The following is a 27,359-nucleotide window of genomic DNA, read 5'->3' as shown; positions in this document are numbered from 1 at the left end:
ACCACACCCAACGCCTGATCTCCGCCAATCTCGGCCCGCCATCTTCCGTTCCCATCCCCTATTACTATTCACCGTGTCAGAAATTACTGACCGTAATCATGATAACCGATTGCCGTCTTCAGGACAAGGGTCTTGCTTATTTTGCTGTTTGCTCTCCTGATCAATGTTACGTCATGGACACTTCCGTAGAATAGCCACTTGATTCCATATCCTCTGTAGCAATCCAGCTATTATATCTGCAGCTTTTCGCTATCTAGCGTAGAACCACCCCACCGATTAGAACAATTTCCTTTAGCCAGCGACCGAGTCCGTATGCCTTAGAGCCACTTCAAGCGGACTGTAGCAAAACTACATACCATCTCCCCCATGCCAAAGTTGCTTAGACTTCGGTCAAATCGACCGTCTCCACGTCCTCGGACGTACGCGAACGATCCTGCCGCTTAATCTTCCGTTCAGCGCCGTCGTCATCTTCTCGCTCCCGCTTGATCTTCACTTCCGTCTTGACTTGGGATGTGGCTTTGAGTTGCTCCTATACTTAAGTGTCAGAAGGATTCGAGACATCTTGCTTTGTAACGAAACTAGTTGCCTACCTGCTGCCGCTTCACTAGCTCTCTCAGCTCTTCGTTGCTGAGACTCTCGATGGGACGATCCTCAAGAGCTGCGATCAATCCCAGTGCTTCCAGCCCAGAGCGAGACCTGTAGCGGAAGTTGAAGACTGCGAATGGCTTATCGTAAGGGTTGATGTAACGCACATGCGATACACTCACGTCGGCCACGACACGCTCATCTCCTAAGCTTTGCAACAAATCAGCAATCTCTCTTTCCTTGAGAACGACCAGATACGTATTAACATACTGTGCCTGCTGCGAGACAGCTCGGCCCTTCAAAGCCTTTTCCGGGACAGTCTTCAGCGACTTGAATGAGGGCTGATTGGTGCTACTTTTGCTTTCGCCAGTCTTCTCAATCCTCCAGAGTCGTACGCTGATCTCTCCGAGACAGCTGACTTTCTCCTTGAGACCAGTGTTGTTAAGGCCATGATTATCTTCATCTACGCCAAGAAATCAGCACAAGCGATTGGAATAATCGATGGTTATCCATACCTATGTTCAGATCCGCAAACGAGAACGGAAGCTCATACCACTTCCCATTTTTCTTGAAGCGAGCCCCAGAAAGTACGGTCCGGTAACCCTCCCATCTTTGGAGTCGCTTCGTATCGCAGATAATATTGTCGACTTCCTTACCGTCCAAGTGAACGGAACTCCTGATGTGGTTATCCTTGAACGGGAAGGCAGGCTGGAAGTGCCACTCGATGTGAAACTCCTGGCCAGATTCAGCCTCAATGTACTGCGTGGCGACGTTGTCAGATTGCTCCTTGTCAGTGTCGTGGTACTCTTCCTTGTACGAGTCCTTAGGCGACAATATCTGCACTTGCAACCCGTTGATTCCTTTGAGGACAGCCATGGCGAACAAGCCAGTAGGTTGCTGGTGCTTTCTGGCTTGCTGCTCCACCGAGTGAGATGGGCGATGTAGGCGGGTGAGGTGCGGCCGTGTTGGCCGTGCGATGTAGGAGTTCCTGGCACCGGCACCAAAGCGGTGCGTGTCAAGAGTGAAGTTGAGCGACGACAATGAGGGTGTCCTTCCTGCAGCCTTGTACGGGCCGCCGCGGAGGGAGTGGGTCGTTCTGAGCAGCAAAAGAGTGAGACCACGGCGGAAGAAAAGCGTCGCGGTGAAGTTGGAAAGAAGAAGGCGCGTCCCGGTGACGGCGGGTCGGTCGAGCCAGGAAAGCGCGCACAGGGTCGACGTCGGGAAGGAAAGAAGGAACCACCTAAGGCCAACCACCCGGGCCGCGTCCAGTGGATGAAAGCATTGTCCACCCAGTGCAAACTTGCAGAACCGCTGTGACACAGGCGTTAGCTCCAGTTGCTCTTTGGAAGTGAATGTCACGAGCCTCACCCCAAACCATCATCGACGAAACAAACATACAGCAAATTCCGTAGAACGACACATGACAGAAGACAAGCCACCGCGGCTGGTAGGATCAACGAAATTTTCCATTACCCTGAAAGCTATGAATGCTTTACGTGCGCTAGTAGATGGGGCGCCATTTGATATCATGATGCAGTGCTCAAACGACGGATGAGGTGTGCATCCAGAAGGAGAACAGAGAAAAGCCAAATCAGACAGAAACTCAGATGCCCGCATAAACCCAACCATTCTTGGACGATGCACCCCCAACGCCAGTAATGAGCTATAGTAGGAGACAAGATGTTTATGAGACCGTGGTGTGATAAGGAGCAAAAAAAGGAAAGAAAAAGGAGGCCTGTTCGCCAAAGCATCAGAGAACGCCCGCCTTGCACTAATTGATATCAGAAAGAAAAGCCAGAACCCCCCCAAACGTCGCTCAGCGGTTTACAGGCCGGTGACGTGAAATCTTCGTTTGCCCCACTCTTGTGATTTACCAAGGACCGACGCGGACGGGAGCACCTAAGCCATATGTACCGTTGAGCAGCTGCTGCCGTATATCATTGGTGCCCACGCCTGCTTGCTGGCCGGCAGGGTTGCTGCCGCCCATCCAGCCCAGGTGCGACCGCAGTTCGTTGACGGCCTCCTGCATCCTGCCACCGGAAAGCTCATTGTGCTTTGAAATCTTTTGATCCCAGCCGCCGTATCCAAGTTGAATGCCGCCACCCCTCTTTCCCGCCTCTCTGACGACCATCGCCCAAGCCTTTGCCATCTCTTCGTATGCTTCCTGCTTGTGGCGGTTGTGCTGGAAAGTATCCCAGTTGGGCAGTTTGTGGAGGATTTCGGTGGCGCCATCAAGGAAGTCAAGGGATGTAGCCGGCTGCATCTCGTTCGGCGGGAGGAAGTGCGGGGTGTAGTCCTTGAGGGATTCGAGAAGGTCGTGCAGAGGTTGCCTGACTCGGTTGTAGGCGTAGTCGGAGGTGTTGCGATTGCCAAAGGGAAAGGCGGCTTGGAGAGCGGATTCGTAGTTGTTGAGCACCTGCAGTGCGGAGGCGACGCTAGGCCGGGGAGCGGTGTTGACGACCTCGGCGCCAATGTCTGGGTGGCGCTCGCAGATTGATTGAAGGAGACTCCTCATGTCTTCGGGCCCTAGCGTCTCCAGCAGGCGGGAAAGACCGAGGGGGCGGCCGCTAATGTTTGTGCGCAGACGCTTACTGCCGTGGCGGGCCGCAGGCTGGATGAGGGATCGCTGGCCCATCGAGGGCGAGCGCTCGGGGGATGCAGACATGCGTTCGTCGGTGTCGGCATGATCTTCGTCGGCTTTGCGCTTGCGCGAGGACATCTGGTTCGGGGCGGGGGGCACTGCAGGGCATGTCAGCGTCCGGGGAACAGGCGGCCGTTGCAGTCGAGACGCACTGGAGCGGTTTGGCGAGAGGCGGGTGTTCTGGAGAAGATGCGGCGCGGAGAAGGGAGAAGTGGCGAGGACGCTGTTCATGGCTGGCGGGCCTTTCGCTGTTTCAGCGGAGATGAGGTGGCCGAGAGGATGGAGATGTGGACGACGCCCACTGGAAGAGCGTGAGGGAGCGCAGGTGAGGTGGATGATGAAAGAACGAGGTGGGACAGCGAGGTGTCAGTGGATGTTTAGCTGCAGGCCCGGCGTCCAAAGGGCTGCCGATTGCCAGGCCAAAGAGGACCCAAAGCTAGGCTCAGCCAAGCCGTGCCCGGACCACCGTTGCCCGAGGGCAGTAAGGCGCTCGAACGCCCTGGTCTCCACCACAACCGACAGGGCCGTCTATACTGCAAAGAAATACGGTGAGTCGCATGTGCTGTCACGCCGTTCGCAAAATCTGCACACGTGCTGCCGTGCGCCACTCGGGCGCTGCGCCGCGCGCGATCTCGCGCCGCGTGCTTCTCCATTCATTACTATTGTAAAGCACTGCTTTTAGCCAAACAAACATTCGACTATCTAAGGTTAACGCCCAAGCGGATCCTGCAATTGAGCTCAGCCGAACACCCAACGCCGCCGCAATGCCACTCGCTGAACATGCACCATGCCCCAGCGCTCTCCCTTTAAACTTCAGCTAGCCGCATAGCATTCACTGCTTACAGGTACAAGGACTGTGCAGCCACCAGATCCCTCCTGATCGCCTCGAGCGCCTTCTCAAACTTCTGCTCAAGCTCGTTGTTGCCCATGACCTTGGCACCCTGTGCAATCTGCCGCAGAAGCTCCTCAAGACGACGGAAGAGCCGGATCAAGCTGCCTTCGTACACGTCCGTCATTTTGCTACAATCTACGTTAGCCGCAGGAATTTGTGCGTCGGGGCGTTGGTTATAACTTACCAGATTTCTGCAAAGGTTGCACCCTTGGACCATGCAAACACGACCTCCATCAGCTGGTACTTGAAGCCATCAACGTATTCATCCTCGTTGACAGCCAGCTTACTTTCCTGCGACACCTTCGCAATGATGCGTGCCTGAGCCTGGATGTCACGGAAAGGTTTTGCGAGCTCCTCTCTCAGAGTCGGCGTCTCGTTGCTCTTCTCCTCGAAAATGAAGCAGCTCAGAGCAGCAGCGCACTGCTCAGGTGTGAGCTCGTTGAAGAAGCCGTTGAAAAGGAGTTCGCTCAGCACAAGCTCGTCACCAGTGCTGATCTCACACGCCACTCTGGCCTTGAGCTGGACAACGTCCGCTTCGTTGATGAAACCCAGACGCCTGAGCACACGCTTACGGCATTTGAGCTCGTCCAACTGCATAATCGAGAGGGCGTTGTTGATCTGCTTCTTGACCTCCTTGATCTTGTTGCCAAGCTCGACCTTGCCGGCATACTGGTCGTACAGGTCAGGTAACCTGGGCGAGTTGTGCAGCGGGTTGGACAATAAACGAGACTCCAGAACCTCAATCTTGCGTAGAAGCTTCTTGAAGCTGTCGTCCGTGATTCCCATGTTCTCAATGGGGTCAAGAATGGCAATGCCGTCAGGGAACCTCTTCTTGACCTCCTCAAGAGCTTTGCGAACCGAGTTTCTCTGGTCAGCGGACTTGAGATCCGGCGGAAGGAAGATGCGGAGATGGCCAATGGAATCGATGCAGGAGAGCAACACCGGAACGACTTCCATCTTGCCCTTCTCGCCAGGTCCAGGCGGGCGCACACCCTGGGGCAATTCCTGGTTAGATTGCGGGGCAAAGGTCACGTCGCTTGCAACCTGGATCAGCACGTCGACGACGTACGACTGTTGAGGTGATATGTCGGAAGCCTTCTGACCCTTGGCAGGCTTGCGGTGCGTAAAGTTCACCACAGCACCCCAACCGAAATCGAAATCCTTGTGTTTGATGCGCACCAGGCGACCCGACTGCATGTACTGCAGGCAGTAGTTCGGGTGGGTGATGACATCCCTCATGTCCTTGGTGTACTGGTTGAGCTGTTGCCTCAAGTCGTAGTAATCGCGAATGCTGCTCTCGTCGGGGATGGTTATGAGCGTCTTCATCTGCTCCAGCTCATTCAAATGCTTCTCAAGGCCAGAAACGCTTGCAGTGTTCTGGAATTGGAAGAAACAACGTTCGAGCATGAACTCCGGAGAAATACCCTCGACACGCATCAGGTTCAGAATCATGTTGTAGCTCAGGTAGAAGGCGGAGTTGAGCTTGTCTTGCTCACCGCGCACGATCTCCTTTGCAACAGTGGGCTCCATCTTCTCGTCGATCATCATGATGACGATACCACGGTCATCAAGACCACGTCTTCCGGCACGACCAGACATCTGAATGAACTCGGATGGTGTCACCCATCGTTGAGACACACCATCGAACTTGCGGACGCTCGTGAAAACAACAGTCTTCGCAGGCATGTTCAAACCGATGGAGAAAGTCTCGGTGGCGAAGAGGACCTTGATCAGACCCTCCTGGAAGAGAATCTCGATCGTCTCCTTGAGGATAGGCAGGAGACCGGAGTGGTGTACGCCAATGCCGCGCTTCAGAAGCGGCAGCAGATGCTGGATCTGCGGCAGCTCCCTGTCCTGCTCGCTGAGCGACTCAATGGCGCTGTTGAACACCTTGGTAACGAGCTGCTTCTCGGATTCCTCGTTGAAGGAAAGCGTGCTCATCTGCAGGGCAAGGTTCTCGCACTCCCTCTTGCTGAAGCTGAATACGATGACCGGATTGTAGTTCTTCATCATGATCATCTTGACAATCTTGTAGATATCCGAGGGACCCTTTTGACCGCCCTTGTTGAGCTTCTTATCCTTGCCTTTGCCCTTGCGCTTTGCCATGGCATCGGCCGGGTCGTCTCCTGCCTTGTCTGAGATGGTCTGCATTGCCTTCTGGAAGTTCTCCTCCCTGAAGACACCCTTCTCATCCACGATCAAGTGTATGCCATCGGCGCCAGCGGGGAAGAAGTAGTGCTGGAGAGGAGTGGGTCGGAAGTCGGTGTATACAACGTGACAAGGCTGATTATGGGTCTTGGTGATCCATTCGGCGAATTGCATAGCGTTGGGAATTGTGGCGGAAAGGAAGACGTAACGGACTTTGTCGGGCAGGAGAATGATGGTTTCTTCCCAGACAACGCCACGAGCTGTTCCAAGTCAGTATTGCTGCCACAGATTCTCAAAAACCCAATCTGACGTACACTTATCGCGCATATAGTGAACCTCGTCGAAGACAACCCAGGCGACTTCGCGCATAATCTCGGAGCCTCTGTACAACATGGAGCGCAGAATCTGCCAACGATTAGCATGCAGGATGAGCGCTTCACTTGCTGCGGCATACCTCAGTAGTCATAACTAGACAAGTTGCGGTAGGATTGATGGTAACATCTCCGGTCATGAGGCCGACGTCACCAAAGTCGGCCATGAACTCTCGGTACTTCTGGTTGCTGAGGGCCTTGATCGGACTAGTGTAGATAACCCTCTGGTTGTTCTTGAGACAATGCGCAATGGCATACTCGGCGACGACGGTTTTACCAGCAGATGTATGAGCGGACACGAGAACACTCTCGTTGCGCTGGATGGAGTGGACCGAAACCTGCTGGAAAGGGTCCAGCTTGAAGGGATACTCGCGCGCAGGGTGCTCTGGCGGCTGGTGCTCGGAGATGGGAATGTAATCGTAATCCGGAGGCAGCGCGACCTGATGTCTGACCTGGTGAGACAGCACGACGGCGGCACCATCCTTCTGCGCCTGCAGACCAGCGGCGGCGGCGACCTCGCGTGACTGCTCCGTCTCGAAGCTATCGGTAACAACAGGATCGGGCTCGTCGCGGCGAAGGCGCTTCGCAATGGCTTGCGCATCAGCACCGTTGGCAGCAGCAGCGTCCTCCTGGGGCGCGGGCGGGGCGTCGCTCATGGTGGCATCGTTGGCAGGCGACGCGGATTCGCCATTCGAGGACTTGACATCGCCGTTGGCTTGCCTCTTTTTGTTCTTCTTGGGCTGTTTGGGCGGCTGATCCTGGGCAGGGCCAGGCTGCCCTTCGAAGACGTCGAAAAGCTCGTCCATGGCGGTGGTGGTTGGAACACGCCTGGGGAGCGGAGGTGTCTTTCGTCCAGAATTGTCGACCAACTTTTGCGCTTGGACTCCAGACCGCCCGCGCGATCGATCGGCCTTCGCTCTTGCCCTAATTGGACGAAGCAGCCAATCGGCGGCGTTCGCCGTTGAACCGAGACTTTACCGCCGCGGCCTGACGTACTTGCCATGCTGACTTTCCTGCCTCTCGGACTCGTTTCCGTCTCCGTCGTACGGTCGTGCAACAATGGAATCGCTTGCTTTGTTATGCATTCCAGATAAATTAGGTCGAACACATCACCACCGCCACTTCTCCCAAAGGATCCTACATAGTGCCGCATCTTTCTACAGATACTAATAGAAGCCCATAATGATATTCTCAAATATAAGCGTCATTGATTGAACGCAAAGCTGGACTGACGTTCGAAGCTTGATGTTATTGTCTTTCTTTTACAGTATCTCCAATTTCCTCAGTCTGTCGTAAACTCTGCCGAAATGATATATGCCTCCGTCGATTCGCATACCATACTTTGATTCCATCGTGTTTTGTTCGGAGGGCCATGCTCGACAGACTCTATCATAGTTCCCGGAATCCCCTACTCCCCAACGCCACCAATCCACGAAATGTAATGGAACAGGAGTAATGATGAAGATAATGGAACGTTCTCATCTAGACCAAACCACGTTGTAGGAATACATAAAAAGGAACAATGCAGAAGGCAAGGGAATATTTTGCGGCTCTCAGAGCTCGTCACAAATCAAATCAAAATCAGGGAAGTCCGGATCCGGTCCGATGTTGATCGTCCCCGTAGGCGTGGCGCTCACTGTCGTTTCCTCCGCTGACGTGGCAGCGACAGGGGCAGCTGTGGTCGGTTCCGTCACGGCGGCCGCGGTGGTGCTGACTGCCGGCACGCTTTCGATACTCGATTCAATACTAGTAGCAGGTGCCACGGCGGCAGTGGTTTCAGGTGGTTCGGACGTGGTAGTCTCAGGCGCAGCCGTCTCAGGCGCGGCCGTCTCAGGCGCGGCGGAGGTGGTCGTTTCTGCAGGAGGAGGAGGAGGTGGTGGCGGCGCCGAGGTGGTAGCTTCAACTTCCGGAGCGGACGTGAGGGTGCTTGAGGATGATGACGAGGATGAGGAGGAGGAGGACGATGATGATGAGGAAGAAGATGAGGAGGAAGATGAAGATGACGACGAGGAAGAAGAGGAAGAAGAAGATGACGATGAAGATGCGGCAGTTTGCAGTGCCACGGCACCGAAGGTCGTTATTGAAGCAGAACTCTGAGCGGAAGCGCAGTTTGCTGTAGCGGATTAGCGTGGATACAGAGAAAGTGTGTGGACAAGCTAGGAATTGAGACAGATGCAGGTCGAGGCTATGCTTACACTTCTGTTTATTACAATCTTCCACAGTGAAGTCACCCTTGTTTCCTTGAGCGTTCGCTGCCTACATAAGACATGGTATTAGTAACGCTTTCTATTCTCAAGATTATGCAGTCACAAAAAGCACCGGCCTAGGGCCTAAAAGATGCAATGAAAGGTAATACAGCGAAACTATTCTTCAAGAGTAGGGTTCATCGTGCTAAAGGAAGGAGTCTGAAGAGCTAGTACTTACATCTGCGCATTCGTTGAACTGATTATCGCACGTCCTTTGTGCAGCCTCTGCGAATGAGTTCTGTTGTTTCATGTTAGCAAAACACTTCTCCAAACTGCACCATCGTCCCTTTCCGCCTCCACGCCGCTCATCTCCACAGGCACAGCTTGGCAACGGCCCCCAACTAAGAGCACTTCATCCTGTTCTTGCAGAACTCGGGTCCAATCTTAAACGACGAATCCCAAAGGATCCCCATTTCCGCCCCTCATCCATTTATGCCAACAGCTTCCCATGTTACGCCACCAACGCATAGCTCAGAAAGCACAGAAACGACATGGGATCCACTCACAAAAGTATCCCCATCGACCGCAAAAACCCGCTCCCCGTCCCCCGAATCCGTAATGGCCGCGGCGCTCTTCCCGCCGAGCGCTTCCCCAAACGTCTGCAAATTGTCCGACGACTGGCGGCGCACCGGCAGATGAAGCGCGGCGTCGTCCTTGGCGACAACGGCGGCGGCGGCAGCCCCGAGCGCACCGCGAATGTCGATGGGATTCGCGCTGGCGCTGCAGACAGACGACAACGAGAGCAGCAGCAGCGCTGCCCCCGAGAGGCGGCCGGGACTCGGTGACCGTGTTGTCCGTGCAGTTGCTGTTGGTAATAAGGGGATCCGCATTTTTATTTTTTTATTTTTTTTCCTTCTCTTCCTCTTTCGCAGAGAGAGGGGACGACGCACGCGCTCGTCCTTTTCGGTATTGGAGAAGTGATTGCGCGTCAAGTGGCGGAGATTTGTTGTGTCCTCTTCTCTGGAGATCTGCTACCTGGCAGTGGGGGAAAGCATTGTCTGGCCTGTAACGACTGCTTGGCTTCGGTTGGTGAACGGTTGGCTGAGGGTGAGACAGAAGATCGACAGGGCGCAGTGGGAAGGGCGGGTCTTTTGGTTCGGCTGCTGAAGCCCGCAGCTGCCCGGCGGCGGCTGTAGCCAAGTTGAAGCTGACTCGAGAGCTGGGCGGCAGTGCCGGTGGGGTGCAGAGTGTGGTAGTGATATGGGGAAAAGCTCATGAAAAGGAAGAAGAGCAGGATGGGCAGGGTGGCCGTTCATGCCGGCCGGCAAAATGGGGAGTGCAACGAGGAAATCGGGCACAAGCGCAGAGAAACGCCAATCATGGCCCGGTGTGGTGACCGCCGAGCGCGTCGCAACCGCTGCAAGTGGCAACTGTCACCAGCTTCTGAGACAGCACTGAAACGGCGTACGCGACCTTCCTGGTCAGAGCGCACTCCCGCCCGCACAGCCCACGCATACATGAGTCGCTTTCGTCACTGCGCTGGGGTCATTGCTGCTATGACGTTGAGCATTAGGAAGGCGATCATAGTCGCCGCTGTCTACATACTGCTATTTGGTAGGACTGTACAGTTGCGCAGTCAGAGACCGCCAAATCACGCGAGCCTCCAGACTAGAAAGATCCCAACAAGGAAAGAAGAAGGGGTATGCTGCCTTTCTAACTGAACTCGTAGTAACTCATTCTTTTTCAACACTACGTGTAGCCGTCGCATGCTACGTATGCACCTCGTGAATGGAACAATGAAAACAAGCCGGACGCGGCTGTAAATGCAAAATTATGATGGGGCAGCCGCTTCAGCGCGCCCCACGAGAAAAGATCCAACTCCACTGCAATGCAAGACTAATTCAATCGTGATGCTCGTGACGACGGCCAGCGGAGACTCTTAGAAGTTTGCTGCGGCGTTGACGCGGCCACCAGGCGTGTGGTGCTGCTCGAGCGTGCGGTTGAACATGTCGTTGGGCGAGCTGCTGTTGCGCTTCTCCGTGTTCAGCGGCTGGTGGGCGTTGCTGCCAGCCAGGGTGTAGTCGTCGTCATCGTCGACCTGGTTCTTCTTGCGGCCCCAGATGCGCCATGCAACGATGGCCAGAGCACCGAGCACGATGGCACCGCCGACACCGCCAACGACACCGCCGATGATCTTCTTGGTGCTCGAGCTCATTCCCGAGCTGCCCGAGCTCTCACTGTCATTGTTCAGGACCGCCGCACTGGTGACGGTGGAATAGCCGGTCGTCGACACGCGCGTGGTGCTACCCGTGCTGGTGAGGGTTGCAGACTGGCCATTGGTGACGGTGACGATGGTCGTGGTGAATGCCTCGGTGGAGCTGGCGACCAGCGCAGAGGTGATGGTCGTCTTGGAGGTCGTCTTGGCGGAAGTGGCCGAGCTGGTTGCAGAGGATCCGCCTGCAGTCGCAGTGGTGCCGGCAGCGGCAGAAGTGGCAGCAGCGCCAGACGTTGCCTCAGTCGTGGTCGCAGTAGTCTCGGCAACGGCAGAAGAGGTGGGAGCTGAGGTGGTGGTCGCGTCGTTGGTCGCGGCAGCAGACGTCTCAGCAGTCGTGGTGGGAGCCTGGGTAGTCTCCTCCGAAGTGGCAGATGGAGTGCTGGAGGACGACGTGGGCTCCTGAGTAGAGGTGGCTTGGGTGGCCGAGGTTGCTGCCGTTGCGGCATCGGGCGTGCTGGGCGCCGACGCAGTTCCAGAGGCTGCCTGCCTGCGGTGGAAGAATCCTAGGGCATAATCCTCGGCATCGACCGGGAAGTTGGCGGCGGCAAAGGTGAACAGCAGGCACAGGGCCAGAACGAAGGCCGGAAAGCCTCTCATGGTTGGTGTGGATGATGAGCGACGAAGATGTGCGGGCGGTGGTTGTTGAGCGGGTGAAAAGACGCTGTGCAGCCGATCGCAGGGTCCAAGCGTGGAAAAGGGAGAGCCTTAGGGTGGATTACGCGTATGTCTCGCAGGACGATGGGGCTCGCGGTGCGAAACGACCGATGTGGATGTGTAAGGCGCGAATGGGTTGGTTGAGCGAGAGGCCTTGGTGTGAGCGAGGGAACAGTTGACGGCAAAACGAAGGGATGTTAAGGCAGTTTATTGAATGTGGTGGGCGCGGGAAGAAAAGGCATGAACACGAGACAGCGGCCGAGTAGGGTGGTAAGGCTATGCCGTAAATAGCGCACGCTTACCCGCAGCGCAGGCAGCACGCCTTGTTCCAGTCACGCTGTGTCGGGCGCTCGTTGGCCAGAGCTGCTATGTCGCTGAACCAGGTAGGGATCGATGCTCCGGCTCGACCCAAGCGGCGGAAAGGGACTGTGAGGGACCGGCGGGTGGAAGTGCTGGGAACCGGACCCACCCAGTGCGTCGGCGTGACGCCTGCAGGCCGTTGCTCCCCCGGCGGGCCTGGGCCAGCTGGTGCGTCGCTAGCGCCGAAGTGGCCGCCTCGTTCGTTCGGCCGCAGGCAGGGTGGCGTGGCTGCCGTCATCCACCAGCAAAATCTGCCGTCTCCGGCGCCTGCAGCTGCCGCGCGAGCAATGAGCGCCGACTGATTTCGCAGCACGCGACCTGCTATTACACAACCACTATCCACCTTCGCCGAATATGGCCGTGACGATGCTTGACGCGGCTCTCACCACAAACGAAGCCCTAAGCGGCATTACCGGCTCTATTTCCCTGGCGGCGTGGATCTTCCTATTGGTAATGTCGATACCTGCTCCTTGAATTCTTATGCATTCCCTAAAAAATATACTCGAGCTAACGGCGCATTCATTCCTCAGGTACCCCAACTAGTCGAGAACTACAAGCAAGGCTCGGCCGATGGCATTTCCATCTCCTTCCTCGCCGTCTGGTTCATCGGCGACATCGCCAACCTCGCGGGCGCCGTCTGGGCCGGCCTCGTGCCCACCGTCATTGCCCTCGCCATCTACTTCTGTTTCGCCGATCTCGTCCTGATCGCCCAATGCCTGTACTACAACATCCGAAACGCCCGCAGAGTGCGCAAGGTGTCCGAGGCCTCGACCCGCGACAGCGTCGAGCAGCCGCTCTTGGGCCGCCGTGACAGCGACAACATGGGGCTGCCCGGGTCGCGCCGCCGTTCCAGCGCCGCCTCCCGCCGCAGGGACAGCGTGGGCCACCGCGAGTCGCTGGCGGGCATTGCCGAGGAGGAGAATGGTGCCTCGGAGTGGAAGAAGAACGTCCTGAGCATTCTAGGGGTCTGCCTGGCAGGTGCCGTCGGCTGGGCCGTCGCTTGGGCTACGGGGGTATGGAGACCCACTCCTGTTGATGCGGGTGCCGGCGACGAGGAGATTGCTCCGGGGGCTCAGGTCCTGGGTTACGCCAGCGCCATCTGCTATCTCGGCGCTCGCCTGCCTCAGATCTACAAGAACTGGCGCGAGCAGTCCTGCGAGGGCCTGTCTTTGTTGTTCTTCTTGCTTTCCCTCTTGGGCAACCTGACGTATGGCATGGGGGTAAGCCACATCCGGCGCATGGACCACAAAGCTCTTGCACTGACGATTATTAGATCCTGTTTCACTCTGTCGAAAAGGAGTACTTCTTGACCAACCTGCCATGGCTGATTGGGTCGCTGGGAACAATGGTCGAAGATGCTGCCATCTTCTTCCAGTTCCGCATCTACGGCGACAAGTCGCAACAGTCGGCTGCCGTTTGATTTCGCGAATAATGAATTGACGTTTGCATCGGTACGGATAAAGGATAAAAGCAGGACGGCAACGAGCAAAAAAACAGTCGTTATACCCGCCTGGAGAAGCCGGCAAAATAGTGCATTCAACCTTCGCTGGGATTTGCTGTACTATATTTGATGCTTGGAGTTGGGAATGATTTCAGAGAGGTCAACAAAAAGTTAGTGTGTTTTCACGAGACAATTAGATCATTGTACATAGCGATCACTGCGTTTTTGAGCAACTTAACTGGTTACGGTCCAATCACTGTTCGCAATGGAGCTGTCTGACGTTGAGCAAGCTAATTTAGGCACATTGCTAGAATTTCCAGGGGCTTTGCGAGCGGGACATTACATCATTACGACCTTGCACTATACTTGTTTCGCTATTAATGGCAACGGCTGTACCCTGGAGTGGAGTTCGGGACCGGGGTGGGAGACCAATTGTTTTCAACTCCACCAACCATAGGGGTCACACAGCTACAAGGCGCTCAAGTCAACCCCCACGTACACATACTTTACATCAAGTTAGATTAGTAGGTTTCTTATCTTCTTAAAAACTCACTGAATAAAAAAGACTCGTGTGGTACCGTAGTCCCTATTATCGACGAGTTATCAGTGACTCATCATTGAGGAAGAGAGGCTAAATCCTCTGTGACCTGCTGCGGTTTTGGAGTCCTAGGCTGTCCGATATCGCTCAACCCCATACTATGCCACTGGCACGAGGAGATACTGCGGATAAACGGGTGTTGATCCGGTATCTGGTTCCTGGTACCTTTAAACCGCCCTGAACCGGACTTCGGCTTTAGTCTTGAGGGTACCGATCCAACAAAAATGAATGGACCCAATGGCGCCGTAAAATAGAAAGGGATACATTTTCTTTGCATTGGAGTGAGCAATGAATGATGGAAGAAAGCGGCGCAGCCGGCAGCATCGTTAAGGAAGGCCTTGGGCAACCAGGCACCAAGGAATACAACACAAAGCAGATGAACCCTGCCTACCGTGATGTGGGGAAGCACATGGGCCTCGGCTGTCTTTCCGGGAAATATGCCATGGAGCTTCCATGGAGCTTCCTAGAGTTGAATAGCAAAAAGCTGGGGGAAAGCGAATCTGGCTAGCCTGACGGCGCACAATATGTTCTCCAGCATCCTTATGTGTATAGAATTCTCTTTCAAACGACGGGAATCTCATCGGCTTAATAAGAGGGACTGAAGCAGATGAAGTTCTGGATAGGGTCGGCTCGGTTAGATACGGGTTTAAGGGAGGTTCGCGCGTCCTCGGATGAGCGAGTGCTGGACCATATGGTGGCCGCCAACGGTCGTTAAGCTGCTGTGCATGAACGGCCACGTCTTGATGAGCTTTGCAGCCATCGGAGCGCGGTTCACAATTTTTCTCTTGGGGCAACTTTTTGATCATAAATTTGCAGCGCGCCACCGCCGCGTACGTGGCCATTGTGCCGCCTGCAGTCACAGGGACAGTGGACCGGCCATTTGCCGGCTTAAGCGTCCCAGCCTGCGAGGAAGCACCGGTGTCGCTGAGCCGTTTGTCAAGTCGCTGTTGGCGCGCCCTATGCTCCTTCTAGCCGCATTCCGCACCCTCAGATAAGAGTCACTCTCCCCGGGTGCGAGTGGAGCCCCGTTACGTAGGTATAAAACAGTCTCTCTGAACCTCACTTCCTCTTCATCTGCTGTCCATTTTCTTTCAATTGGCGGTTCGGGTTGATCTCTTTCCAATTCTTTCCCTTGTCCATACCGATACCGCAGGCTTTCAACACAGGCAGACCCCAACCATGTCTCCCTCCGCCGTCAACCCCACGACCGTCTCAGGCCTTACCGAGGCTGGCATTGAGCACCACATCGTCGAGCACCCTCCGTCGGGCGCGTCCAATGGCCACGAGCTCGCCCAGCTCGATGCCTCCAAGCTCACCACGACCTTCACCACTTCCCCGCGGCCCGTGCCGGAGCCCAACTCGGCGGAGGTCATCGCGCAGAAGGTGTGCACCGACCACATGATCACCGTGTCCTGGACGGCAGATCACGGCTGGCACACGCCGGAGCTCAAGCCGTACGGGCCGCTCTCGCTGATGCCGACGGCATCGTGCCTGCACTACGCCACCGAGTGCTTCGAGGGCATGAAGCTGTACCGCGGCTTCGACGGCAAGCTGCGTCTCTTCCGGCCTGATCGCAATGCGGCGCGGCTGCTGACATCTGCCAATCGAATCTCGCTGCCGTCCTTCGAGCCGGCGGAACTGGAGAAGCTGATCGCGAAGCTCTGCGCCGTCGACGGGCCCAAGTGGCTGCCCGTAGACCGCGCCGGCCAGTTCCTATACATTCGCCCAACCTTTATCGCTGACGACGAAGCGCTCGGCGTCAATGTTCCCAAGCGTGCGCTTCTGTACGTCATCATCTGTAACTTCCCCAACCTGGACAAGCCCACCGGCTCCCTGGCGAAGCCCGGCCTGAAACTTCTTGCATCCCGCGATGACATGGTAAGAGCCTGGCCAGGTGGATTCGGCTACGCTAAGCTCGGAGCCAACTACGGTCCTTCGTTGATTGCGCAGGGAGAAGCGAGGGCTCGGGGGTTTGATCAGATTTTGTGGTTGTTGGGGAACGACTGCCTGGTCACGGAGGCGGGCGCCTCCAACTTTTTCGTCGTCTGGCGCGCTCCGGAGTCGAACAAGCTGCAGATCATCACTGCCCCGCTGGACGACCGCATCATCCTCGACGGAGTGACGCGGCGCTCGGTGCTCGAGCTCGTCCGCACCCGTCTCGTCAACGGCTGGGCTGGCGCCGACGCAGCCGAGGAGACGCTCGAGGGCCTTGAGATTGTCGAGCGCAAGTTCACCATGAGCGAGGTTGTCGACGCTGCAGCTGAGGGCCGTCTCGTCGAGGCATTCGCTGCTGGAACCGCCTTCTTCATCGCTCCCGTCGGTCTGATCCACTTCAGGGGTAAGGACATCGAGATCCCTCTGGCGGCCGGCGAGACTGGCAAGTACGCTCACGTCATCAAGACCTGGCTGCGTAACATCATGTACGGCAAGGAAGATCACGAGTGGGCTCGTGTTGTTCCCGATGAGGGCTGCCAGGCTTGAACATGAGTTCTGAGATGCTGAGTCTCTTCCATGGCTTGTGAGAAAAGTTTAAGGGAGGATCTGCGTTCGTTTCGACCGAGAAGATTCATGATTGTTCTTTTGTAACTGTGGGTAGCCGGCGTTAAAAAGTGAATGTTGTAGACTAGAGGTCTGTATCAGCGACAGCACAATAGAATTTGAAGCATTACTTTGAACTCAAAAGGGGGTGAAAGCGCCGCTGCAGGTCCCTCAGTCTTCAGTGCAGGTGATGTGGCATGGCGGGATACAAGAACTCAGTGTTACCATAGACGGACGTGCTCCGGACTCGACGATTCGAGCAGCGGCAGATGCATCTTGTGCAAGCGACAACCCACGGTACGAGTAGCATCGGGACCGCAGTTGCGAACACGCCGTGGGTTCCACCTCCCGGACTCGTGCTCCCGCGCGCGGGTTTCACGGACTCTTTGTAGAAATGCAGTCGGCAAGTGAGTTGAGGGCTGCACGGCGGAAGCGAGCCATCGCCAGGCGGGTCCCTCCGTCCGGCACATCCGCATCGGGTAACCAGCCAACCAGGCAGTGTGCAATGCATGCGCTCTGCCACCCACGCCATGTGCACCCCTGCTGCGCGAACCATGGTTCGCCGGCAGCGTGCAGCCAGCGGTCGACTCTCAAACAACGTGCAGCACAGCAAGCGAGCCGGTGACTTCATTTCTCACCGTCCAGCCGTGGTTGCCCTCGGCTGCTCCCCCACATAGCGCCGCGCCTTCCTTCGACCCAAGATTGTCACCGCCTGTCCACCTGCTGACCCTCGGTGATATTCGTGTCTGCCATCCGTCTGTCCCTGCCGCGGCACGTGGGACGCGCCACACACGTTGGCCCTGCACATTGCACCGCATACGCACCGCGGAAACTGACGTCTACCGTACCAGACTTGGCCGCCATCCTTCCTGCTCTCTTACACGCAGACGCCTCGTCTTTGCACAGAGACGACAGAAGGAGACGCGAGCCCAAAGGACCAGAGGCAGCACGAAATTGCCCGATACCCCATAGCGCCGGGCTACGGCGCGCTTGCATTCCCTCCGTCTTCCGCACGATACATGACATCGTCCATCCGCGCGCCCCGGCCCCGGACTACCCCCAATAATAAAATGGTGTTTTATGCTCTAGCCTCTAACAGCAATGACCGGTACCTGACACCCCGGTACCACTCCCCGAACGCGCACGCACGCCGCCGCCACCCACGCGCGCGTGGCAACCACACACACGCTCGCGCGCACACACCCCCCCAACCACCCCGGCCCTCCTCCGCCTTGTTTTCTATGCGCAGGTCCCAATTTAAAATAGGTCTTGCTTGACTCCCGTTCCCGGATCCGTGGTTAGCATGCCGGGAGGTCAACCAGAAAGCTGCTTGCGACGTTCGATCTTGACTTGCCCCGATGTCTCTCTTTACCCTTTACGCAGCTAAAGCCTACTGCTTCCGGTAAAAGCCCTTTTGCGCTGGCTTCGAACTATTGATTTTGGGTGCTTAGGATCTGCGAACCCTCACACACGCTGCACTTTGATCCGCGTGCATGCCTGCGGAACCCTCTCACCAATTCTTTTTCCCTTCTCTTTTCTATTGGCCCATCGCTGAACCGATCATCGTGCCACCATGGCCAATAGTTGCTGAGCGCATGGACGCTGTCGTCCGTGGTGGTGTTCCCTCGCCGACGTAACACACGACAGTACTACGAAGACCACGGTCTAGAGCTACGACACTAAATGGCTACTGTTGTGCCCTTGCCCTCACCTTGTCGCCGACATGGGACGTTTCCCTTTATTTCTTTTGCCTCGACGCCCAGAGGTTGGGCTGAAACTGATGGCATTGCCTTTGATGGTTGTGTTTCACATTTTAGGCTTTATGGCGAAGCCGGACAAGGGTTCCATGTGCACAGATATATGCAAACAGCATCGGTAGTACTTCATCAGCTCCGGTTCTTTCTTAACATGTTTCATTATCTTCTCTTGTACGTGGTCGGCGTCACGAATACAACACGGCCACTGAATGAACCGATCACTCCGGTCATAGTTTACGATTGTAGCCGAAAGCAGGGCGGTGACAGTTTCGCGTTCACGACATGCTACTCATGGCGAGTGAGGTAGGGTTTTAGTGGTTATGGCAGTGGATATCTCCTACGGATGCAAGATCGTTCTGGTGCAAGCTCATTCTGATTGAACACTGCACGTGGTGGAGTACTCATATGCAAATTCCGCGGGACTTGCCCTTCTGATTGTCAACTCTTCCTTGCACCTGTCATGATTCCGCGGCAGCAATATAGCAACACTCAGCTCCATAAAACAGAGCTCCTCTTGCCTGTTTCAACCGTCTTCTACAACAAATTCTTGGCATATCAGTTCGGGTTGACACAACAAATGCAAAGAGATCACTGTGGTCGGCCGCGTTGTTGTCGTTCATTTCAGGAGTACATCCTTTCTGTGCCAAAGCAGAAACCTGGAACGACATGAAGCTCATCGTCTTTTGTACATGATGCTGGGCGCCTTTTCAAGCCGTAAGTGCAGTTCACCATCACGGGAACCATTTCTGCAAACCATTATCGCTTGACTTCGCAAACGAGAAACCCACTGTGCCTTTGGAGTCCTTCACATTTCTACAAAGCTGGATTTACTGTTCCGAGCCCTGTTCATAACTTCCGATTCACCCTATCCCAGCCCACTAACTACTATCGCTTCCAAAGCTATGACGTACCTCTCATTCTTGCGTCGTCACCTGGCACTAGTCATCGTTACCCCATCCACAACATGTGATCTTCACCCAACCTTCATCCAAATTCCTATAAAATATTCTACTTTTTGCGATCGTTCACCGCAGCATGTCCACCACAGTCACTCTGGGATAGGGAGGACATTCAACAAGATGGTTCACTTCGTCTGGGAGCATGACATCCGCTCGGCAACTTCGGCGTGGGATTTGTGTTGTTAAACACGGTATTGACATACTCTGACCAAGCCATCGTCGTTGCCATACAATTTCTGGCTCAGCTGACCATTCTCTGGGAACAATGATGAGTATCCTTTAGGTAACGAACTGCCGCATATCACTATTTTAGTGACGTGCACCAAAGCATCATGCATAGGCCTGTTATGTTTTGATCACGAGGTGGCAATTTCACCCCGTCAAGCAAGGCAAAGAACCGCACTACAGCGTGCAGCGTAAGAAGCCTACATTTTCGAACTCGTACATTATGATTCAACACCTAATATATTGTACTATTCAAAGCTCACACACAGGTCGATACTTGGTCTGACTGCCCACGTAGTAATAGTGAAACCTCTTCATCAAGGCACAGAGAACTCGGACGTTCTCCCAAACATTGTGCTGTCTGAGTAAAGCATGTCATATGCTCGAACTTGAACTATCCATCCAAATTCCCTTTTTCCCAACCCTCCCACCGACCAAACCACCCCCAAACACTGTTTTTTTTCCCCCTTCTTCTCAACCCACCAACGACAACCGCTCAAACGCCTTCACAACCGGCGGCTCCTTCTTCCTCTTCTCCGCCATCACCGCATCCCAGTACACCCCATCCGCCCCCGCCACAGGCACCTCCTCGCCGCCGCCGTCCTCTTGCGTCACGGCAACGACCTCCTTCTTCTCGACCTGATACACTTCATCCACGCAGCCGCGGCACAGGGCCACGACCTCCTCCATGGCAACCTCGACAGCGGCAGCGCGCTCGCGCATGCCCCTGCGCATCAGGCCCTCGACGAGGCGGGCGACCTCTTCGTTGACCTGGTTGACGCGCTCGATCAAGCGGCCGATCGAGTTGACGAGGTACTCTTCCTCGTAGACGCTGCCCTTCTTGCCGCGCGCGCGCTTGCGCTCTTCGCGGCGGCGGTTCTTGCTTGTCTTGCGCGTCGTCGCCGTGTTCAGCGTCGTGCCGCTGCGGTTGGTGTAACGCGTCATGAACGTGCCGGCCGACGTCGTCGCGTCCGTAGGCGCGAGCGACACGTTATCCGGGATATCCGCACCACCGGATGCCTCCGCGCCGTCGAAGAAGGCGAGCGGGTCCTCCTGCTTCTTGACGCGCAGCTCCCGAAGCCGCGGCACCTGCGCGTTGACCTGGCCCTTGCAGTCGGCCAGCAGCTCCGTCATGGCCGCCGAGCCCTCGACCAGGCCCGGGTCGACGACGGCCTCGACGAGGTCGAGCCGCCGCCGCAAGCCGACGACGCGCATCGCCTCGGCGAAGAAGTAGCCCTTGCAGAAGGTGCGCGCCGCCGCCTCCAGGTCGTCGAGGTAGTCGAGCTGCACCGTCGCCGCCGCGTAAAACTCCTTCGTCTCCGTCAGTCCCTCCGCCAGCGCCTCGGCCAGCGATTGGAGCTCTTCTGCCGGCAGCGGCACCGCCGTTGCGCACGAGAGCGACTCGCGCCACATGTTGGCCGCGCGGTAGGCTTCCGTGGCGGAGGCGTAGTCGGAGAGGTACTCGAATGCTGGAAGAAAACAATTTTGTTAAAAGCTATATGCTTTCTTGGGTTTGTAGGTTGCTTACCGATGCCCGCCTCTTTGAACCTGTTCCGACTGTCGAGATACCTTGCGTAGAGCTTCATGATCTCTTTCAGCCTGTCAGGCTTGTACTTGTGCAGCGCGATCGCATCGCTGTACAGCTCGTGCTTCTCCGCGTACGCCTTGAGCTCGTCGAACGCATCCAGCTCGTAAAGATGCCCAATTGCCTTCACCCGCCTGCCGAGATTGTCGTCGATGGTGAACTGGCGACGGAGTTGTTCCATCTCCTGGAGGCTCTGCAGGTACGGAAGGTACTCCCTGGGATCTTTCTGCGACTGCTGCGCAATGAGAAGCGCTACGTCGAGGTTGTACATTCCGAGCGCGTGATCGTAAAGCTGGTTGACGTCTGCGAGGAAGCAAATGTGTTCAGCTGCCCTCTCTGCCAGGCTGGTGTCTTGCTCTCTAAGCTTTGCGACGACACCAAGTCCACCTTCAAGGTCGGGGGGAGTCTTGCAAACATTTGCTGTGACGATGTTTTGAAGATTTGTCTCTGTGCGCTTCTGAAGAACTGCGAGGAAAGCGTCACAGATCCGGTTGACCTTGGTAGAGACATCGAATCTTGATTCGTTGGCTGGAGTGCCATTGGTTGTGGTGCCGGTGCTTGGCTTCTTCACGGTCTCCTTGTACATTGTTTGCGTCACGTCTTCATTTCTTGGGTTGAAGTCAGCTACCACAGGAGTGTCTGGAGAGTAAATGTAGGATCATACCGTAATTGGGAGAGAAATAGGTCAACGTGCGTGAATTTCTTGAGCTGGTCGAGGAAGAGTTGAATGCTTGCCATGAATTGTTCTGGCATGTGGTCATGAAGGATGTTCATGTCGACTCGCTGGTTACGACAAGCCATAAAAGCTCTCTTGTACTTCTTCTCCGCGATGCTCTTACGAATTCCTGCAACGACCAAGGCTCGAGGGAAGATGGTCTCGAGGTTGCCTCTGGGCATCTGAAGAACAACAGAGTAAGAGGATGGCATCACTGAGACTAGGCGAGCACCTCGCTCAATGCTACGGCAGCGTTCGTCCTTTTCCGGCTCGTCGAGAGGAACCTCAAGTTCTGCCAACAGTCAGCAAAGGTATCCGATCATGGTTTAAATGCATTCTACAGACCTTCAACAGGGGCGAGGTGCACGAATTTGAGGAGATGTTGTGTTGTGGTAAAGACAAGGTGTGCTGGAGTGACTCTAAAAGAAGTGCAGTTTTTAACCAAAAGTCTTGAGTTGGCATACAGTGACCCGTTTGCGGTCAGACCAAATGCAATGTCCTGTGGATATTAACGTTAGTCTGATGAACCACGGAGCGGAATTGAGGAGCATACCTCATCGTCATGCGACACCACCTCAATCCATGCTGGCCGAACCGGAAACTTGGAGATAGGCGACGGCCCGTCCAGGACATCTGAATCGATGCATGACACTGAGCCACCTTCATCCATGGTGCAGAATTTGCTGTAATCAACAGAAGCCATTGCGGTATGTATCCGAGGAGAATCCAGTGGGATCATGGTGAACCCCTCATGGTCCAGAGTCTTGTAGCAGACAATACTTTCGCCGATATCCTCATTGTCAAGGAGGACGAAAATCTCCGAATCGCCACGGAACGTGACTTGACGAGGTTTGGCGGCAGAATCTTCCAGAGTACAGCGTGTCTCGAGAATTGGATCTTGTGCTTCTTTACTTGAGATGTTGTAGCGGTACACACAGACTTCAGACTCGTGCAGGACTGCAATGAGAGTGCTCGAGGAGTTAATAGCCACATCGACCGCGTTGCCCTCAAGCAGTACTTCATGTAGGGCCATCGGCGGGGGAACATTGGCAAGCCGCAGAGGCGTGACTTTCAGTGTTCCTGTTCATTGTCAATATACGATCTGCGTGCTGGGCGTTTTCAGACTTACTGCCATCGATAACGGCAACTGTGCCGAAGTCGTTGGGTTGAACTGCAGAAGAACCTGCCACAGAGAAAACATACTCCAGGCTTTCCGAAGTGTCTGCAGAACTGTCAGTCATAATGGATGAGAGGTGCTAGGGAGTTGGCAATACAAGGTGTGGAAAGTGCCAGCTTCAATGCCTTTTCAGGGTTCCACCGAGGCTGCACAGCAGAAGCCAAGCTCAGATCTTCACTGAGGCGGATCTCCTGCTTGAGGTAGTGGTGGTAGTTGCCCATAGTCCAAAGTTGAAGTCTGTCTTTGAAGCAGACGGCAAGAACGGTAGAGTCAGTGTTCCAGGCGAGCGTGATGTTGCTGCCCCAGCTCTTCATCTCATCTGGTGTCAGTCTGAGGCTGAATTCTCCGTGGCGCAGGCCGTTACGCTCAAAGAACACGACATCGATGCGGTCCTCGCGCCGCTGCACACCGGCGATGATGTTACCTGCGGGCCGCCAGCTAAGGGCACCCTCGAGGTAGTCGACCGGCTCGCTCACGCTGTCGAGAGCGCCTTCTCTCGAATAGACTCGGATCATACGCCTCTTCTCCGACTCGACAGAGTTGACGGCGAGATAGGCACCGTCTCCTCTCCAGGTAATGGTGACGCTTCCGTCATCCAGAGAGCTCAGGAGACCTTCATCAACCTTCTCTGGCATAGTAGGGTCGCGGAGGGCCTTGGCACGCTTGCCCTTGAACTGCGTCTCTTTCTTGCCCCATCCGACGGACACGTGGTTCGAGGCCTTGATGTCCTCTGGGGTGAAGGTGATGTTGGAGACATTCTCGAAATCGCGGGTCATGTACAGAAGCGTATTGGCACGAGTGGTGATGGCCAGGAGCTCTTCGTCGGGCGACCAAGCGGCGGCCGTGATGCCAGCATCGACGGAACCGACGATTTCGATCATGTCCTCACCGTGCATGGGCTCTTCCCGGACAATGACAATGTCGCCGCCTGCGAGCACGAGGCATGCTGACAGCGAGTCCGGGAAATAGTGCAGACTTAAAACTTTGTCGCAGGACAGCTCTGGCAGAGGGCACGGGGCATCCCAGGAGGCTATCAGGCCGAAGGCGTCTGGGGCGGTGCTTTGGTCGTCGACCAGGCGCTTGAGCTCGATGACAGCACTTGACTCAGATGGGCCAAAGGTGCAGATTAGCGAGTCTGCGGAAGTGTCCCATGCTGTTGCAGTGAGCGGCAGGGCGTCCGCGGGGATTTTGCGGACGGCGTTCCGCACACACCTCAGGTTGCGCATGGCGAGCTCCGAGCGGGGCGAAGAGGTGTGGGTTTAGAGCCGGGTGGGCATGGCTGGGTGGTGTTTTAAGGCGTCGCCTCCAGGCTGGCGAATCAAAATTTCGAGGTTTCCAGGCGCTAGTCAGCCGAAGCGTCGCCGCCAAGACCTTCAAATCATCGTGCAGCGACATGACGTCCGCTGCCCAAACGCACGGTTCTTGGGTGTTCCGAATGCACGAGAATCAATTCATCTAGAAGCAGCCGCCTGGTAGCATTTCCTTTTGTACAATTGCAGCATCCACGCAGGTCTGGTATGCTCCAGTCCTCCGCGACGACCCCTTCTATCGAGAATTCCACGCGACTGTAATTTACTGGTCCTTCTTGGTCTGCCAGACTGTTCGTTGGAGCTTGCGTTAGTATGCGGCCGTGAATGGTGTTGGGACGCGGGAGTAGCTCACCGGCAATGCCGACGGGCGCGAAAAAGCCGACAGCTGCACCACCATTAGCTTCCCATTCGTAACCTATTCATTGCCGCAGCTTACCCATGAACGACCAGTAGCGCACAGCGAAGAACTTGGTCAGAGGGTTGAAGGGGATGTTGCTCTACAGCCCAGTCAGTGGATCACGGTCGAAGCTATCGGGAACACAGAGGGAACGCACGCGGGGACCCTGTCAGTTCAGTCAGTACATCGCATCAGCCAGAATGATCCAAGGGAGACGGCGCACCTCGGGGTAGTGGTAGGGCGAGGAGAGCCTGGCGCGGGTGGCGGAGAAGGCCCTCTTCTGGACCTGCGAGGCAACGCGGAGGGTGGGGCGGGACAGCATCTGCGGACGTCAGTCGCTGGCGACGGGCGGCCAATGCCATCTGCAACATCGAAGGCACGTACTTTGGCGACGTGGAGACTGCCGGGTCGGGAGGGTGAGTGGAGATGTGTGGTATAGCGGGCAGAGGGTGAGCTTGGCCGCATCGCATGATCCCGCGAAGTTGCGAGCCCCGGCCGAACTGCGGCAATTCCTCCCCAGCCCCCGAGTCATCTCCACTACAACCTCACTCCCCTTCGTCCGTCAGCCTTAGTCATTGACCTCAGACTCATGAGCTGACACACAGGCCATTGAATTTCATACTTCACCAGCCTGTACAAGCTACTTCGAGGATAATAGACGATCACCCCCCTCCAAAAAAGTATCAAGGTCAAGAGAGTCAGGCCACTGACGCATGGGCTGATCAGACAGCAGTCAATGCAATGAATATATTTCATTGACGAAAGGTCTTGTATGCGTATATTATCTGGTTGCACTTTTGCCCTTTGCAGAAAGCCGGAATTTCCGAATACCCCAGCTTCTATCCTTCCCAAACGCCGCCTCATGCAAGTCATTTCCTCTCAATTTTGCTGCTGAAACGGAGACATCAACCCCCGTGGGTCCCTCAACACCTCTATAGAATCACCAAGCATATACTGGTCCTAATTCCTCCCTTCTCCCGACCGGGTTCCCTCGTCTCTTTCTTCACTACTCCTCCCCGCTCCACCCACTCGTTCCTCTTCGACAACATCCTCTTCCTCTTCATCAATGGCGTCCACAAGCGCCCTCTCCTCATCCCTCACCTCCTCCTTCCTGCCGACCCCCTTACTCTGCTCCTTCCGCACCGCCACGTAAATCGCACTCCCCAAAATCAAACTGCTCCCCGCCCACCCCCACGCATCCGGACTCGTCCCGAACACGAGCTTGTCGCCGGCGAGCGCGAACAGCATCTGGCAGTAGACCATGTTGGTCGCGCGGCTGCTCTTCTCCTGCTGCAGGCCGGCGGCGAGCAGGAACTGCATGACGAAGCCGCACAGGCCGAGGAAGCCGAGCAGCGCCCAGTCGCGCAGCGACGAGGGCAGCAGGAACGGGATGCCCGGGATGAACGTCATGGCGAGCACCGACACGAACGTGCACCACACGGCGAAGTAGTTGACCGAGATGAGGGCGTGCGCGCGCTTGCCGATCCACCGCAGCGTCGTGTACGCCGTGGCGGCGCCGAGCACGCCGAGGAGCGCGACGGCCACGGCCAGCGCGCGCTGTTCGGGCGTGACGGACGAATAGTCGCCCGCGTCGGTGGCGTCGGGAGCGGAGGTCGTGCCGTTGGATGGGGGCGGGGTCGATGAGGAAGGGGAGGAAGGGGAGAAGAGGGAAGTGGGCCGCGCGATCAGCACGACGCCGAAGAGGGAGATGAAGGCGGCGACCTGCTCCATGCGGGTGAAAGGCTCTTTGATGAGGATGGAGCAGGCGAAGCAGGCCAGAGAGGGCGCCAGGAACGTGATCACCGTGGCGTCGGAAAGAGGAAGATACAGTAGCGAGTCTAGAGCGGGTCAGAATCTCAAAGTGGAGGATAGTAGTGAAGATAAACTCACAGTACATGCCAAATACACCGAAAAATCCACCAAAGCCGCGCAGTGCAAGTAGCCAACGAACCTCTCTTGGTCCAAACGGTGCATGCTCGACCTTCTTCCACCACACGTAGAAAGACGATAGGACTAATGTAATTCCCATGCGAGCGAACAGTACCTTTACACGAAGGACTCCTTAGCTAGGCCTTCACACATTCGGGAATGAGAGTTTACTTACCTGAAATGGGTGATAGCCTTTTCCGTGGTTGCCCTCTATCTCTAGAATTCTGGTTGTGACATTCATACCAACGCCGAAGAACTGTGACACAAGAACTAGGATGAGCCCCTTATTGTGCGACCATAACGCGTGCAGTCGGCCCATCCATGTCTGAGGTCGTTTTTCAGAAGAATTTGGAAGTCCATGTTGATGAAAAGATTGAGACAGCAGGAAGGTTGAGGATGTGGCAGTGTGCGCCGAAGGATAGTCCTCCAAGGAGAAAACCGAAAGCGTAGGGGAAGCGACTCGATGGCTGGGATTTTGCGGAATATCCAGACGCAGATTTTCCCCTGATGCCTTGGCTGTGAGGGCGTCGTTCTCGGCAACAGCAGCAAGTGCAGCCTCGTCGCTTGCCGGCTGGGCTTTCTTGCCGTCTTCTGTGGCGTTGGGCAGCGGGCTCAT

The 27,359-nt window shown here is 55.8% G+C and overlaps 9 protein-coding genes across 9 annotated transcripts; 2 read left to right on the top strand and 7 right to left on the bottom strand.

Annotated features, from left to right (window-relative positions):
- Nucleotides 1–379: 379 nt before the first annotated feature.
- Nucleotides 380–3,457, bottom strand: LTHEOB_11094 (Nuclear envelope Cut8; the record flags this gene model as incomplete). Its single annotated transcript, XM_035507812.1, has 7 exons — nucleotides 380–529; nucleotides 591–795; nucleotides 856–1,048; nucleotides 1,101–1,896; nucleotides 1,984–2,029; nucleotides 2,460–3,324; nucleotides 3,379–3,457. The coding sequence occupies 7 exons, from the start codon at nucleotides 3,455–3,457 to the stop codon at nucleotides 380–382; spliced, it is 2,334 nt and encodes a 777-aa protein (XP_035366847.1).
- A 608-nt stretch (nucleotides 3,458–4,065) lies between these two features.
- LTHEOB_11093 (ATP-dependent RNA helicase dob1) lies at nucleotides 4,066–7,443 on the bottom strand (the record flags this gene model as incomplete). The annotated part of the gene is made up of 4 exons (XM_035507811.1): nucleotides 4,066–4,246; nucleotides 4,303–6,526; nucleotides 6,581–6,671; nucleotides 6,721–7,443. 4 exons carry the CDS (start codon nucleotides 7,441–7,443, stop codon nucleotides 4,066–4,068), a joined length of 3,219 nt encoding a protein of 1,072 aa, XP_035366846.1.
- Nucleotides 7,444–8,190: 747 nt separating this feature from the next.
- LTHEOB_11092 (Neurofilament medium polypeptide protein) lies at nucleotides 8,191–9,713 on the bottom strand (the record flags this gene model as incomplete). Its single annotated transcript, XM_035507810.1, has 4 exons — nucleotides 8,191–8,492; nucleotides 8,542–8,750; nucleotides 9,062–9,108; nucleotides 9,390–9,713. 4 exons carry the CDS (start codon nucleotides 9,711–9,713, stop codon nucleotides 8,191–8,193), a joined length of 882 nt encoding a protein of 293 aa, XP_035366845.1.
- A 1,049-nt stretch (nucleotides 9,714–10,762) lies between these two features.
- LTHEOB_11091 (Cell wall anchored protein) lies at nucleotides 10,763–11,695 on the bottom strand (the record flags this gene model as incomplete). The annotated part of the gene is made up of 1 exon (XM_035507809.1): nucleotides 10,763–11,695. The coding sequence occupies one exon, from the start codon at nucleotides 11,693–11,695 to the stop codon at nucleotides 10,763–10,765; it is 933 nt and encodes a 310-aa protein (XP_035366844.1).
- A 771-nt stretch (nucleotides 11,696–12,466) lies between these two features.
- Nucleotides 12,467–13,532, top strand: LTHEOB_11090 (Vacuolar membrane pq loop repeat protein; the record flags this gene model as incomplete). The annotated part of the gene is made up of 3 exons (XM_035507808.1): nucleotides 12,467–12,562; nucleotides 12,643–13,332; nucleotides 13,386–13,532. 3 exons carry the CDS (start codon nucleotides 12,467–12,469, stop codon nucleotides 13,530–13,532), a joined length of 933 nt encoding a protein of 310 aa, XP_035366843.1.
- Nucleotides 13,533–15,330: 1,798 nt separating this feature from the next.
- LTHEOB_11089 (Branched-chain-amino-acid aminotransferase) lies at nucleotides 15,331–16,632 on the top strand (the record flags this gene model as incomplete). The annotated part of the gene is made up of 1 exon (XM_035507806.1): nucleotides 15,331–16,632. The coding sequence occupies one exon, from the start codon at nucleotides 15,331–15,333 to the stop codon at nucleotides 16,630–16,632; it is 1,302 nt and encodes a 433-aa protein (XP_035366842.1).
- Nucleotides 16,633–20,104: 3,472 nt separating this feature from the next.
- On the bottom strand, nucleotides 20,105–24,333 carry LTHEOB_11088 (Cytochrome c oxidase subunit VIIc; the record flags this gene model as incomplete). Its single annotated transcript, XM_035507805.1, has 7 exons — nucleotides 20,105–21,099; nucleotides 21,159–21,823; nucleotides 21,880–22,222; nucleotides 22,276–22,429; nucleotides 22,484–23,010; nucleotides 23,060–23,152; nucleotides 23,205–24,333. 7 exons carry the CDS (start codon nucleotides 24,331–24,333, stop codon nucleotides 20,105–20,107), a joined length of 3,906 nt encoding a protein of 1,301 aa, XP_035366841.1.
- A 346-nt stretch (nucleotides 24,334–24,679) lies between these two features.
- LTHEOB_11087 (Cytochrome-c oxidase chain viic) lies at nucleotides 24,680–25,136 on the bottom strand (the record flags this gene model as incomplete). Its single annotated transcript, XM_035507804.1, has 5 exons — nucleotides 24,680–24,705; nucleotides 24,770–24,802; nucleotides 24,854–24,914; nucleotides 24,972–24,980; nucleotides 25,038–25,136. The coding sequence occupies 5 exons, from the start codon at nucleotides 25,134–25,136 to the stop codon at nucleotides 24,680–24,682; spliced, it is 228 nt and encodes a 75-aa protein (XP_035366840.1).
- A 638-nt stretch (nucleotides 25,137–25,774) lies between these two features.
- LTHEOB_11086 (Drug/metabolite transporter) lies at nucleotides 25,775–27,359 on the bottom strand (the record flags this gene model as incomplete). The annotated part of the gene is made up of 3 exons (XM_035507803.1): nucleotides 25,775–26,652; nucleotides 26,705–26,858; nucleotides 26,919–27,359. The coding sequence occupies 3 exons, from the start codon at nucleotides 27,357–27,359 to the stop codon at nucleotides 25,775–25,777; spliced, it is 1,473 nt and encodes a 490-aa protein (XP_035366839.1).

Source organism: Lasiodiplodia theobromae, assembly GCF_012971845.1.
Source record: "Lasiodiplodia theobromae strain AM2As chromosome Unknown scaffold_44, whole genome shotgun sequence".
Taxonomy (NCBI): Eukaryota; Fungi; Ascomycota; class Dothideomycetes; order Botryosphaeriales; family Botryosphaeriaceae; genus Lasiodiplodia; species Lasiodiplodia theobromae.
Note: the sequence above shows the minus strand (reverse complement) of the source record. Positions and strands in the feature narration are given on the sequence as shown.